We start from the raw sequence: 13,153 nt of genomic DNA, 5'->3' as shown, positions 1-13,153 counted from the left end.
GGGTGCTAGAGAGTCCCAAAGGGAAGGAACTACCTATTATCCCTTGGCGAATCTCTCCCTCTCTTGCTACTGGGGCCATCCCCCTTGCCCCGCTGGCCCCATCAGTTTCCCCCACCCGCTGATGTGGGTGGGTGGCATTTTTGTTTAAAAGAGAAAAACAAACTAACTTTAAGATTTTTTCCCACGTTTTAAAAAGAAACTGGTTTTTTTTGTTTAGATTTAACTATTCCCCCTCAGTGTTTGCAACTCAAATATTGCAACATGGAGGACGTAAAACCAATTATGATATGACCATAAATACAAGTGAAGGTGACTCTCCATTTCCATTTTCCATGCTGAGTGATGAGCAAAAAGTAAACTGCATACATGGTGGAAAGTACATTAGATTTTTTTTTTTTAGTTTGTTTTCTAGTTTTAATATTCTAAGGTAATATTAATACTCTAATAAAGGAAATTTGATTTGACAGCTATTGTTTTTATTCTGAGACGTGTCCCTTTAAATAAGGTGACAGTCTTATGATTCAGCCTGCAAAGCCACAGCCGGCCATGAAGGGGAGATGGGCTCAGAGTGCTTTGGAGGCAGCATACTGAGCAAACCCCACAGAGGAGAGTGTTTCACATCATTCAGTAGCAACATCTCTGGTTGATTAAAGGAACAGTGGTGACAGGCTTCTAAGAGAGTTCTATCTGGGTCTCAGCTGGCGGGAAAAATGGTTAGAAGGCTTTGATGAATGTCCAAGACTCAACGGAAGGACAAGTGCTGTCCAGTCTGGTTGTGTTTGTTTTGTTAACTGAGGACCTGGATGAGCTGCAAGACTGCAGCCTATTTCTTGTAATATACATTATAGCCTTTATGTCTGGTAAAAGCGAGCATAGAGGTTGATGGTCAATAATTGCCGAGGGTTATAAAAATTGTACAGTATTATCTGAGAAATAGTATGTGACCCTGTTTGCCCATGCCCACGTGTACCATCTTGAAGTATATGATTCTACAATGCGTAGCTAAGGTTGCAGAGAAAAGTGTAAAATAATATTGTATTTTTTAGGTGGTGACCATGTAATAAAACACTATCATAGTACTTACACACAAGGGGACAGAGTGAAGGTTCTGCATGCCACCTTAACCCTGTTATTTTTTACTTTAATTTTGAATGCTAAATTGTGCAGTTTGAACATGTTCTCGGTATAATTTTTATGAAAATACAGATAATCACAACTTTATAAGGAGAAAAACACTGTAGAAATTTAAACCTAGAACGAAAAGTTACCTCTATCTGTAGAAGTCGTAGACATGGTTCGTTCACGGTCTTTGGTCACGTTAGATTTACTGCTAGTCAAACTTGTTGGTCTGCTACTTCTTTCAGTTACTGAAGGTGTAAGCGTTGTTTCCAAGGCATTAAAGGAATCATACAAGTCCCAAGAAGTGGCCATTATCCCTAAAAATGAATTACACAATATCATAGCACAGCAGAATCTCAGTTACGAACTGACCAGTCAACCACACATCTCATTTGGAACCAGAAATACGCAGTCAGGCAGCAGCAGAGACAAAAAAAAAAAAAAAAAAGCAAATATAGTACAGTACTGTGTTAAACATAAACTACTAAAAAATAAAGGGAAAGCAGCATTTTTCTTCTGCATAGTAAACTTTCAAAGCTGTATTAAGTCAGTGTTCAGTTGTAAACTTTTGAAAGAATAATCATAATGTTTTGTTCAGAGTTACGAACATTTCAGAGTTATGAACAACCTCCATTCCTGAGGTGCTCATAACTCTGAGTTTCTACTGTATTGTGCTTCTAAACATTTACTGTAAAGGACTAAAACTGAGGGAAATGTTAGACTTTTTATAGGAAATGCCAAATCTCTTCAGTAAACTGGTACAGAAACAGTGTCAGACAAAAAAAAGGAGTACTTGTATGCTCAAATAAATTTGTTAGTCTCTAAGGTGCTTTTCTTTTTGCGGATACAGACTAACACGGCTGCTACTCTGAAAAGTGTCAGACAAGTTTGCAACAATATCAACTGTGGGGCTGTCATGGGTGTATTAACGTCGTCTGTGTGTAGGGTCTCCCATCAGTGTTTGTGTCCATCTCTTATTAAAAAACACTAATAATACTTAGTATGTATATACCCATAAGTCTTTATGTATTCAACTTTGCAAAACATCAACTAATTGGAATGTAGAATAATCAGAATTACAGATGCATATAATGTGGAAAATATACTCCCAGTTCATTTCTGTATCTAATCTATACACATATATGTGAACATTTATATGTCCTCTCTACTTTTTCTACAATACTATCCTTTTATATTTAGTTTATATACGTTAAATAAATCAAAAAAATAAGATTTAGAACACCATTCCCCACAGCCATTCTTTTGCCTTCTTCATAAAGAAAATGTCAAAAGTAGGTGCTGAAATTTGGATAAACATCTAAGAGCCTGCATACTTGTCCAAATTTGTCTAGAAAACTGAGGCAGAAGTCTTGTAAGACAGTCTTCTCCTGTGTTTGCCAGGACTTCCTGGTTTGACGGAGATTTGAAATCCCGGGAAAGAGCTTCTTCCATGCTACTATACTGTGCTATCTTCACCTAGAGCTGAAACCAGAGCCACTGGAAAAGTTAAGGACAAAAAAGAAACAGCATTTTCAAATCTCAGAAAGATGTTTAGTTTGAGTTTTGGATAAAGTTTTGCCTTTCCAGAGGTACTCTGCCTCTGTGGTGCTGAGACGGACAGATTACAAAGGGGGAGAGCTCTTTGAAGGATCAACTACTATATCCTTTCAATGGATGCAGAATGTGCTGCTCCCTGGACCAGTTTCTACATGGTAGGAGTAGGAGGTGCAGAAGTGAGGCAGGGGCCCTGCTGATGCTGCCATCCCATCCCCTGTGCCACATCTCTGTTGGGATGCAGACTACTTCAGGCCACTCTACCTTACCTGCATCTTATGCTCAAGAAATGCAAACACTGACATTCTGGCTGCCTGCTGCATGGGTGTACAAGCAAGAAAAGGAATCCCTGATAGAGCTGCTCAGGAATTTTTTGACAAAACATTTTTATGGAAAAAATGCTTATTTGTCTGAACTGAAACTTTCTGCAGGAGAGAGAAATTGAGAAATTTCTCATTGCAAAGAATATTTGTGAGGTTTAGGAAGTATCAAAACATTCCATTTTGACATTTTCTAAACAAAAAATTCCAGTTTTCCAGTTTGAAACATTTTGACGGTCCCAAACCAAATTTTCTTTTCAGATTTTCAGAATGCAAAAATTTGAGACTTTAACTTTCCATCCCAATTTGGGGCAGGAAAAATTATTGAAATCACAAAAATTTTGGCAGGACAGGAAAACCCAGGTCTACTTCCTGAACTCTTTGTTAGCCTGCTTATACACCTGCACAAAAGTAGCCTCAACCAAGTGGCATAGTCTTTCTTTAATTTTAGTGTTGTCCTGAATAAGTTTAAAAAGTAATGAATAATCTAAGTTTAATCACTAATAAGCCACTATAACAATTAGCAAAGGTACAAAATGTTTAATGGGAAAGGGCTCTTAAGCATCATTTGCTATATTTATCACTTTTTTGAATGATAATTTACCTTTATCCTCCATGAGGATTTTGTCACATTGTACTTCTTTATTCTTTGGTGCTCCATTAAGAGTTTGCATCATCCTTTCCACAAAGCGATCATTACCAACTCTATTTTTACAAAGCTCAATATAATCCTTGTTCTGTTCCCTTTGAAAAATTACATACATGTTAAAAAAACCCAAATCTATCGATATTAAAAATAACACATTGAACAGGACATGGTGTTTTCAACTAAGGTCTACTGCTTCTGTCTCTTTCAATGAAAAAGGTTTTGTTTGGCTCCAAATACTCCCTTGCAGTGGTTGCTACCCCAACTTTGCCACATTGTTTAGGTCAGAAAAGTATTATAGAGATGGGCCTGAGCCAAAACATTAGATCCAAACATCCTTGAACTTTGGGGAAATTCAGATACAGTTTTGAAATTTGTAGCTCTGGCCCATCTCTACTACAGAGTGAAACTAACTAGATGCTCCTAAATACAAAAGTGAAAGTGATTAATCTATATTGTCTAGTCTCTAATAACTGCAGAAATAGTGAAGAGGAAATGTCTTTTTTTAGTTCTTTCAGTTTTAATACTGAAAAGGCAGAAGTGGATTATAGTAAGCCTGAATCTACCAACAGTTTGGTCACCTACTACCCCCAATCAACCTACAATGTATGCTGTGCATACATACTAAATCAGAGTCATATTATTCCCTGCTGCTTCCCATCCTTCTTTCCTTGGATCACACTTATGCCCCACTAGGGACCCAGGATGCATTACCTCCTCCCTGTATCCTGTACCAGAAGCAGATGGCCACCAGCAATAAGCTGTTCAATATGCCAACTGCTGCTCACAGGCTAAGTCATGTGTGGGAGCCTGGATCCCAGCCCTTATGGCTTAATTCTGCAAACACATTGTGACAAGCTTTCAGAGCTCAAAGAGGGAGCCCTGGCACACTCCATCCCAGTGGAGTTCCTATGAAGAGGCCAGGAATCTCTGGTTTTGGGGGTTAACTCCTAGCCAAGGTTCAGAGAGACATGCCAGGGAGGAAGGGCTAGACTCACAAGGGACTTTTAGGCACCTTGTGAATCACAGTGTTGTTCCTGTGATTTTCTGAGCCTGAGTTAGGCACTTAGGTTCCTTATTAAATGACTGGGGAGAGATAGGTGTCTTAGACTGTGATTCACAAAAACCAACATACTACAAGGGGAACTGCCAAGAGGTGTGCCTGCTGAACCTCTACCTCTCAGAGAGGTAGGTGCCTGGTGTTAGACGCCTAGCTCTGCTAGTGATTCACAATTAGGAACCCCTCTCCTGGAGTCAGGAGGCTTAGGCACCTAAGGTATTTCTTGTGAGAATGACTCAGGCAGGCACCCAACTCCACACACAATGGTGGCAGCAGGAGGAGGAGAAGGGGGTAGAGCTGCCACCACCCATGTTGTAACTTTTAGCCCAGTGGTTAGAGCACTCATCTGGGCTGTGGGAGAGCTGGGTTCAACTCTTGTGATTATTTATCCACAGTGAATTGGCTTCAACTGGAGAGATTGAGGGAGCCCTCACATTAGAATATCCCATAGTTCAGAGGGTAGAGCACTCTCCTGAGGGGTGGGAGATCCCTTTTCAAATTCTTTCTCCCCCATCAGGCAGATAGGGAGTTGAACCCAGGTCTCCCACATCAGAGGCGCGTGCTCTAATCATTGGGTTGCTAAAACATATAAGATGGGTAGCACTATCAGCACCTGCTTCTCCTCTGACCAGACTTTGAATGGGACCCAATCTAGCAGGTAGTGTCTGAGCATGCCTACCAGGTAGGGTCCTGAAGGCAATAGAGGTAAGCCTATCTTCCCTGGTTTGTGAATCACTCTGGGGCTGAGGTGGGAGATAAGCACCTGGACACCTACACTGAGACAACAGTGCACATACCCAGCGGCAGACATTTAGGCAGAGGAAATGTTTACTCTGAAAATGTAGGTGCCAAGTTTGTTTAGGCACCTACAGGGAACAGCTGGTGTTTGTAAATCACAGGGGAGACTAAAACTGGGACTTAGGTGCCTATATTTGGATTTAGGCATCTAAGTCTGGTACCTTTGTGAATTTAGCCTAAAATGCCAAAGCAGGAGCTAAATAGGTGCAGCTGAGCCTATTTAGGCTCTACACTTTAAAAAGGGTTTGGGTTACTTTAGTGGGAGAAAGAGACAGCAGCTCCAGGGAAATGTAAGGACTGTCTAGTTTGTTGGTTTATACATTTGTTTAGGAATTACTGACTGAAAAGCTACATGGAAAGCATACATCCAGAGTCTTTTGCCAAACTTGGGGGAGAGGGAGGTGTTTTTTTTAGTAAACCTGAACTGCTGTAAATAAACCAGAAATCCCAGAACAGTTTTTCTGTATCAAAACCTAACTCCTGTAGGCTCTCTAGCAATCTAGAACCTGATCCTCCACAAATGTACTACCAAGCACAGCATTTACTACAGTGAATAATTGCCTTAAATGCAAGTATTTGCAGGATGGGGCTCTAAATCCTCCCCTTTCTACAGGTGTGGTTTTTTTTCCTTTGAAAACAAACATCGCTTTCTGTGTTACTAATACCATATAATGTTTATCTGAGTGTGTCCCTTTAACGGTTGAATTAAAAGTCTGCTTTTCCTATATTTACATAGCACTGCTACATAATAAATGCATTTTAAGCAATAAAAACTGCCCATATTCTTCCATTCCTCGCATGATAATGGGGCTCTAACTGATGGTAGATAATTAAAGATTGATATTTGTTTTTGAAAGCCTTTTTACTTGGGTAAAGGGAAATGATTTTTTTAAAATAAAACATTCATTTTAGTGATGGGTTTTGTTGTCACTAGGATACTACTCACCCCTACTTTTCACTAACTGCTTTACCTGCCCGAGTAGGTGAAAGGTCTAAATTCAGTCAGCAAGACAGCCTAAAGGAGACTAGCTTGTCATGTTTAGAGATGGAAGTGAGTACGGTATGGCATTTAGACAAAAGTCACATTGTGAAATATAGGTAGTAAAGACCTTGATCCTGTATGTCAATGAGCCCTTTCAACTCTCTGAAGTAAATGGAAATTGAGCGCATTATGGCTCGGGATACCGAAGTGTGTGTGAAATTGTGAATATACATACTGCACTTTTTCAGCATCTTCAGATTCAGTGGACACCATGACAGTTGGCATGTCCAATAGCCAGATAGTTTCTGTCTCCATGAGGTAAATATCCACTCTCTTATCAATGTCTTCTTTTGTCAGTTGTTCTTTTATCTCATCTCGCCTCACCTGTACATCTGTCAAATTATATAATGTGAAAATGGAAATTTTTTTTGTTCTAAGATCAAAAGAGAAAAACTTAATTGTAAAAAATAATAGTGTTGACTTGGAGTCACATACTGTGGTGCACTGAGCTCCTCAAGGGGTGCTCAGCACCCCTCAACTTCTACTGACTTCAGTGTCTCCCAGAATCGTGCTTCAAAGCCAACAGTATGAATCTCTGTAATTACAGAAACACATTTTCTTTACCAGATAAGCTAATAGCTGTGTCTCGTCTGGAACCAGGCTCTACTATTTCATCTGCCATAGACTCAGTTGTAGATGTGGTTGATTTAGAAATACTGCTGCTTCCATATGTCCTTTAATAACAAAGAAATATACAAAAACAAAATGTGAGAGTCCAGATATGGCAATATTTAAAATAATACAAAAATAACAAAGTACTGGTAGTAGGATAGCCAAGTCACACTACATGGTGGTTGTGCATACAGCAAATGCTTGTGTTGCAAAAGAAATCCTAGAAAGACACAGGAAAGACAATAATGAATTTGTTTAAAAGAGTTAATAAATTAAGACTTCATCTGAGAGAGTATCCTATGGTACTGAAAAGATGATGGGGAAGAATTTAATAACATCTGGGATCCATTCACCACAGCACACATCAGGCAGTGATCTCAAAGCATGGTGTGTTGTTGCCATTTCACAGCTGGGGATGCTGAAACTCAGAGAAGCCAAGGAACTCACCTACGGTGACACGGAAGGGCAGTGGGACTAGATTCCTGACCTCTTGAACCCCAGCCTCATCCTCTCTCCAGGCCACACAGCTGATCGTGCTGTTAGAGCAGCCAGGATGGCTGGGAAGTGTGGAGCAGGGGTGCCGGAACAGGAAGGGGCCAGGGAGCCATGCCCCCCCCTTTTTAAAAAAAGGCGTAAAGGCGAGCAATGGTGCTGGATACCTGCTGTGTGTTGCTATGATCCCACTACTGTCAGGAGAGTCTTCAGCACTATCAATCCTTTGAAATTTCTTTTGAAATATATAAGAAAACATCTTGAAAATCATATACACTGGTCGCATTGTGTTAAGTCAAAATGAAAAAACAATGAATCTATGTGTAAGGAGTGGTTGTGATGAAGGTTTTTTTTAAAACATACTTGTGTATAACAGTTTTCTTAGTATACTTCCTTTTCCTCAAAAGGTGTGTGTCTCAAAATATACAAGAGCATAATGCAGCGTAGGAAAATAGGCTAAGGAAGGTGTGACTTAGAAATTATAGACGGATTCCATTATATTGGTTATTAGTCCCAAAATTTAAAATGACAAAAATGATAGTGCAAACACTTAAGTTCATGCAATACTGCAATTGCAACTGAGCGCTAGATACACAAAGCGGACTGAGCCTCAGCATTGTAACACCTAACTTTAGGTCGCCTCCCGCTTAGTGGAACCCACAGCCCTGAATTAAGCACGTAGGCTCCCTATACAATATATAGGGAGAGTTAGGTGCCTAAGACTGGGATCCACAAAAGCAAGCATGCTGAGCAGGGAGCCACCTAAGTTACCTGACAGAAAATGCCAAGCAGATGGAAAAGAAAAGGAGTACTTGTGGCACCTTAGAGACTAACAAATTTATTTGAGCATAAGCTTTCGTGAGCTACAGCTCACTTCATTGGATGCATTCAGTGGAAAATACAGTGGGGAGATTTATATACATAGAGAACGTGAAACATAGAGTGTGTATGGTAACACCCATATTGAGAACATGAAACAATGGGTGTTACCATACACACTCTATGTTTCACGTTCTCTATGTATATAAATCTCCCCACTGTATTTTCCACTGAATGCATCCAATGAAGTGAGCTGTAGCTCACGAAAGCTTATGCTCAAATAAATTTGTTAGTCTCTAAGGTGCCACAAGTACTCCTTTTCTTTTGTGAATACAGACTAACACGGCTGCTACTCTGAAAGGAGATGGAAGGGGCCTTAAAATAATTTGAGCAGGGACTGGAACCCAGGGCTCCAATTATTCCTGGTACTAGCACTTCTGAAGCTTACATAATCGCCATTCTGGAATCCTGTATAGAATGGGCCAGGATTTGACCCAAGGAATGCAACAACATACCTTGAGAATGGACCTACTAGACTAGCATTAACTCCAGATGTCTGATGCATGGATAAGGAAGACAGAAAATCAGATCCAGTAGCCCCAGAGAAATCCTGGGTTGATAAGATTTTGCTTTGTCTGTGTAGCGAAGCACTTGGTTCTGGACGATAGAGTGGACGGGGTGTTACATCCTTCCCTTGCTCATCAAAAACCTGAATATTTAAATAACAATAATAAAAATTGTGTTCTCTAAAAAAATGAAAATGATATGTAGCTATGCAAGGTGGGTGATGTAATATCTCTTATTGGAACAACTTCTGTTGGTGAAAAAGACAAACGTTTGAGCTACAAATGCAGCTATGCAACATTTAACTTTATTAGTGTTAGAAGGTACAGGAACATTCACCGTAGTAGTTAACATAGGGAGGGGCAACAGAACCTCTCTATGCCAGCATACGTTGCAAACAACATCTACCCTCTCACTGCCACTCTTCTTCAAGGGGCTCAACCATGAGAGGACATCTTTAGTTTCTCCCAAGAGCTTCTTAGGAACTTGCCAGTGGAGGCTGTTTCAGGAATATGCTGAGAAACTACATACACCAGCTACTTGGGGCACACCTCCTCCCTGATCACCACTGCTGACTTTTCAGGCTGTGCTGCTTTATAATAACCCACATGATGAAGAAATCTAGGGAACCTAAATTCTGGCAAAATCTGGTATAAATCAGAGGCTAGCTGGTTCACAGCACTAATATTATGAAAGTATTATGCAGCTTTATTAAATTTTATTAGTTCCTCCCCCCAAAAAATCTCTTTTCTGCAAGAAAATATACTGTAAGTCTATTGTAAAGTTTCTAAACAGAATTTTCTTGAAACTTGATATTGGAATTTCTTCTCTATGTCAGGTAAACCACTACAAATGCTCCTGTCAACATGTCTCATGGATTTAAACACAGGTTATTTTCAACTTAAGAAGAAGACTGTTGATCTAAATGGCTGATTTTTCAAATCAACACAAGCAAGTAACGGAAAAAGTACATTTCACTGCTCGATAAATATATCTATTCCTTAGCTATTTAAGGAGTTATTGTGTACCCCTGTAAGTCACTTAAATCTCCCTACCCTAGTATCCCATTTATAAAATGGAGATAATACCTCCCGACGTTGAGAACTGTGAGGCAATTACAATTTGTAAAGTGCCTTGACAATACTGAATAAAAGCTCTATAGTAATTCAAAGCATTATTATTACAAAATCGAAAAAAAAAGAAAAGTTCTCTCAAAAGAATGTTTTCTCCACTTCTTGTTTGTTTAAGTAGGAGAACAATTCTTAAATGTTTGTGAAAGATGGCATATTAACACAACTGGAACCTGACATTCTCTAAGGGTAAAAGTCATTCCAGTGCACAGTGTCCTATGCACCGCCTTAGTCACACATTCAGGACTAATGAAATGGATCGGGCCTATGTAAGACCCCTACACTAACAGAGAAATGCATGTATGTAATATGCTTTAGCCTAGATTCACAATTTTTCCCGGTTTGCATGCAAAACCTTAGTTGGATATAAATATAACATACTGAATTTATAAAAGTTATCATTCATCTATTTTATCTGGAATCAAGCTTTCCTTGAGCATGTAGCTGTTTGTATACAGCCTACAACCAAATCAAGGCAAGCAAGTATAGATATGCTAGATGTAGCAAATATTTGCTACATAAGAGGTGACAGAAGAAATATTTCCCTTTTTCTTTATGATGGATGAATGCCTAAGATTAAGGGGGGGAAATCCTGCTTGTATTTTAGCAAAAATGGCGGTGTCATCTACCCTGTTTTTCCCCAAGATTCCATGGGCAAGGAGAACTAGGTATCTTATGACATCAGAAGTACCCAGGGCCAAGAGAGTGAAACCTGTGAACCTGCAAAAGAAATTAATTTTAATCACTGTTTTAAAAAATTAATTTAACACATATGACTGATGTCCTTTTGGGATAAAAGATCTTTTGTAAAAGATTAAACAACCCTAACCCTTAAGAGCAAGGGAATCTCCTACACTAGTTCTCCAGACTTCCAAGAAATCCTCCAAAGTGTCACTAGAAAAAAACAGGGAAGACAAGGCAGAAACTCTATTTGTAAGTTAGAAAATAAAGGAGGGGGAAAATTTCAGCCTTCCTCAGTATATCACAAAGAAGCAAAAAGGGCATAGATACTTTGTTTGTTCCTTTGAGGGTCACTTTTTAAACATTGATCATCATCCTTTCCAGATGGTTTTCTCACTTTCTGGAATATCTGCACTGGCATCCCCTTTTCCTAGAAAGCTTACCCTTGTCACATTCAGAGTCAGAGTTACCCTGTCACACTGCCCTCTTTTCCCCTTGCACTCCACACAAACCTCTTTCCAGACAACTTTTAAGATTAACAATCAAACATAATTAGAAATATTTGGTATTGCAAAATTCATTACCTGAATGGTATGCTTACTCCCTATGAGAGACCCCTTATCCACAGTTTTGCCATCAGAAGCTATCAGTATGCTTCTTCGACTAAATGATCCAACTCTGCTTGGGCTGAAACCACTAACATAGCTCATTTGTTTTTGGCTGCTAGTTCCTGAAATAGATGCCCTCTTCATATTTAACTCCAGCTTTGATGTCCTATTTCAACCAAACAAAATATGATTAAGAAATTTATATAGACTATTTAGCAAATAATGAACAGAATAAAGCTCACTACAAAATACCAACTTCACAAACAGAAGCAAATGTTAACTGTAAAATAACAGAATAGAAGAAATGCTAAAGTCTATTTATGGGACTAAGTGTGGTGAAAGGCAACTGGCATAGAAATGAAGGACCAAGAAGCACAGTCTTTGGATTAAAATGTAGGACTGGGATTCAGACCACATAGGTACAGTTCTCAACTCCATCAAAGATTTTCTGCTGGAGTTTGGTGAATCATATCTCCGTGCTTTTGTTTCTCTATCTGTAAAATTAGGATACTACTATTTCCCTCCTTCACAAGGCAACAGTGAGGCTTAGTCCATTCATTGCTCTAAAATGCCCTGGGATCCTTGTGTGGAAGATGCTAAGTGCAAAGAAAGCTTACTGGTAGGTAGGGACTCCAGGGATGGGTGCACTTGAAACGTGCCACATCGATCAGATAGGAGAGAGATCTTGTAAACTAAGGCGATGGTAACCAAGAGTAACCAACAAAACCCCACATGCTCAGTGCCGATGGAAAGCACTGGGATGGAGCCTAGCCTGGCAGGATTAGCAGAGACAACCGCTAGCCTGAGCGCTGCCTGAGCAGCCGGGGCTTGTGGAGAGGGCAGGCCCCCAGCCCGCCCCGTGTCCTCTTGAGCCCACTGCGGCGGGGCACTCACACGCTGACGACGACGCTATGCTTCTTGCCCTTGCCGGCCCGGGTGGAGGAGGACATGGTGCTGGCGGGAGGGGGCGGCTCTCAATACAGCTCCGGTCCCAAGCGGCCCAGCGCGCTCCTCCGCATAGCCCAGAGGGCGCGTGTTTACACGGTAACCATGGCAACCGCCGGCCAACCTGCACCCAGGCGGTTGGCCGGCGGAGAGGGGCGGAAACGGGGGGTAGGCGCTGAGGTGAGGTCGGCTGTTCACGGCGGGAGGCCTCTGGTGCCGGTAGCCTGCAGCCCGCGGGTCCCCCACACCAGTCAGAGAGAGGCGCCCCGCACACTCACACAGCGGGGGCCAGGCGCTCCCCCTCCCCCCCAACACCGGTCAGGGTCCGGACCCCCACACAGCAAGAGCCAGGAGCTCCCCCCCAAAACAATACAGTCAAGGTCTGGACCCCCACATACCAGGGACCAGGAGGAGCTTCACCCCCAAAACCAGTGAGGATCAGGACCCCCACACACCAGGGGCCATCCTTACACCTGAGCTTCCAACAAGCCTTCGGGGTTGGGAGCTCCTACCTGCTCTTTCTCAGGGTCTTGCAGTCTGCCTTCAGCCGACCTAAACGCATGCTCGGAGCCCTCCCCTGACCGTTCAGGGACCTGTAACCCCCTTTTCCCATTACAACACCAAAATTCTTGAGAGAGAGATGTTAAACACTGCCTTCAAATTAACGGGGACGTGGGGCAAGTCTGTGTTCTTCTCTCCCTTTGTAAGGAAAGCAACATTGCATCCGTGTGGTTAAACAGTCCAGCAGAGTAACAGAACTTCT

The 13,153-nt window shown here is 41.2% G+C and overlaps 1 protein-coding gene and 1 long non-coding RNA gene across 3 annotated transcripts in view; one reads left to right on the top strand and one right to left on the bottom strand.

Moving 5' to 3' along the window:
• DNAI4 (dynein axonemal intermediate chain 4) overlaps positions 1–12,473 on the bottom strand; it is a 31,311-nt gene extending 18,838 nt beyond the window's left edge. Inside the window, exons 1-7 of one of the 2 annotated variants that reach the window (XM_037907027.2) lie at positions 12,340–12,473; positions 11,422–11,611; positions 8,978–9,171; positions 7,104–7,213; positions 6,715–6,871; positions 3,598–3,737; positions 1,269–1,436 (exon numbers count right to left, since the gene is read on the bottom strand). In XM_037907027.2, the coding sequence (XP_037762955.1) occupies positions 1,269–1,436; positions 3,598–3,737; positions 6,715–6,871; positions 7,104–7,213; positions 8,978–9,171; positions 11,422–11,611; positions 12,340–12,395 (1,015 nt within the window). In that variant the 5' untranslated portion in view covers positions 12,396–12,473. Of the gene's footprint in view, positions 1–1,268; positions 1,437–3,597; positions 3,738–6,714; positions 6,872–7,103; positions 7,214–8,977; positions 9,172–11,421; positions 11,612–12,062 lie in introns of both variants that reach the window. The other variant, XM_043552864.1, reaches the window with a different exon arrangement.
• On the top strand, positions 5,333–10,325 carry LOC122466828. Its single transcript, XR_006292700.1, has 3 exons — positions 5,333–5,404; positions 6,728–6,797; positions 9,865–10,325. It is a non-coding gene; the product is annotated as an uncharacterized LOC122466828 (long non-coding RNA).
• Positions 12,474–13,153: the final 680 nt, after the last annotated feature.

This window comes from Chelonia mydas, chromosome 8 (genome assembly GCF_015237465.2).
Source record: "Chelonia mydas isolate rCheMyd1 chromosome 8, rCheMyd1.pri.v2, whole genome shotgun sequence".
Lineage (NCBI taxonomy): Eukaryota > Metazoa > Chordata > Testudines > Cheloniidae > Chelonia > Chelonia mydas.
The sequence above is the reverse complement of the archived record's forward strand: the minus strand, read 5'-3'. Positions and strand labels throughout refer to the sequence as shown.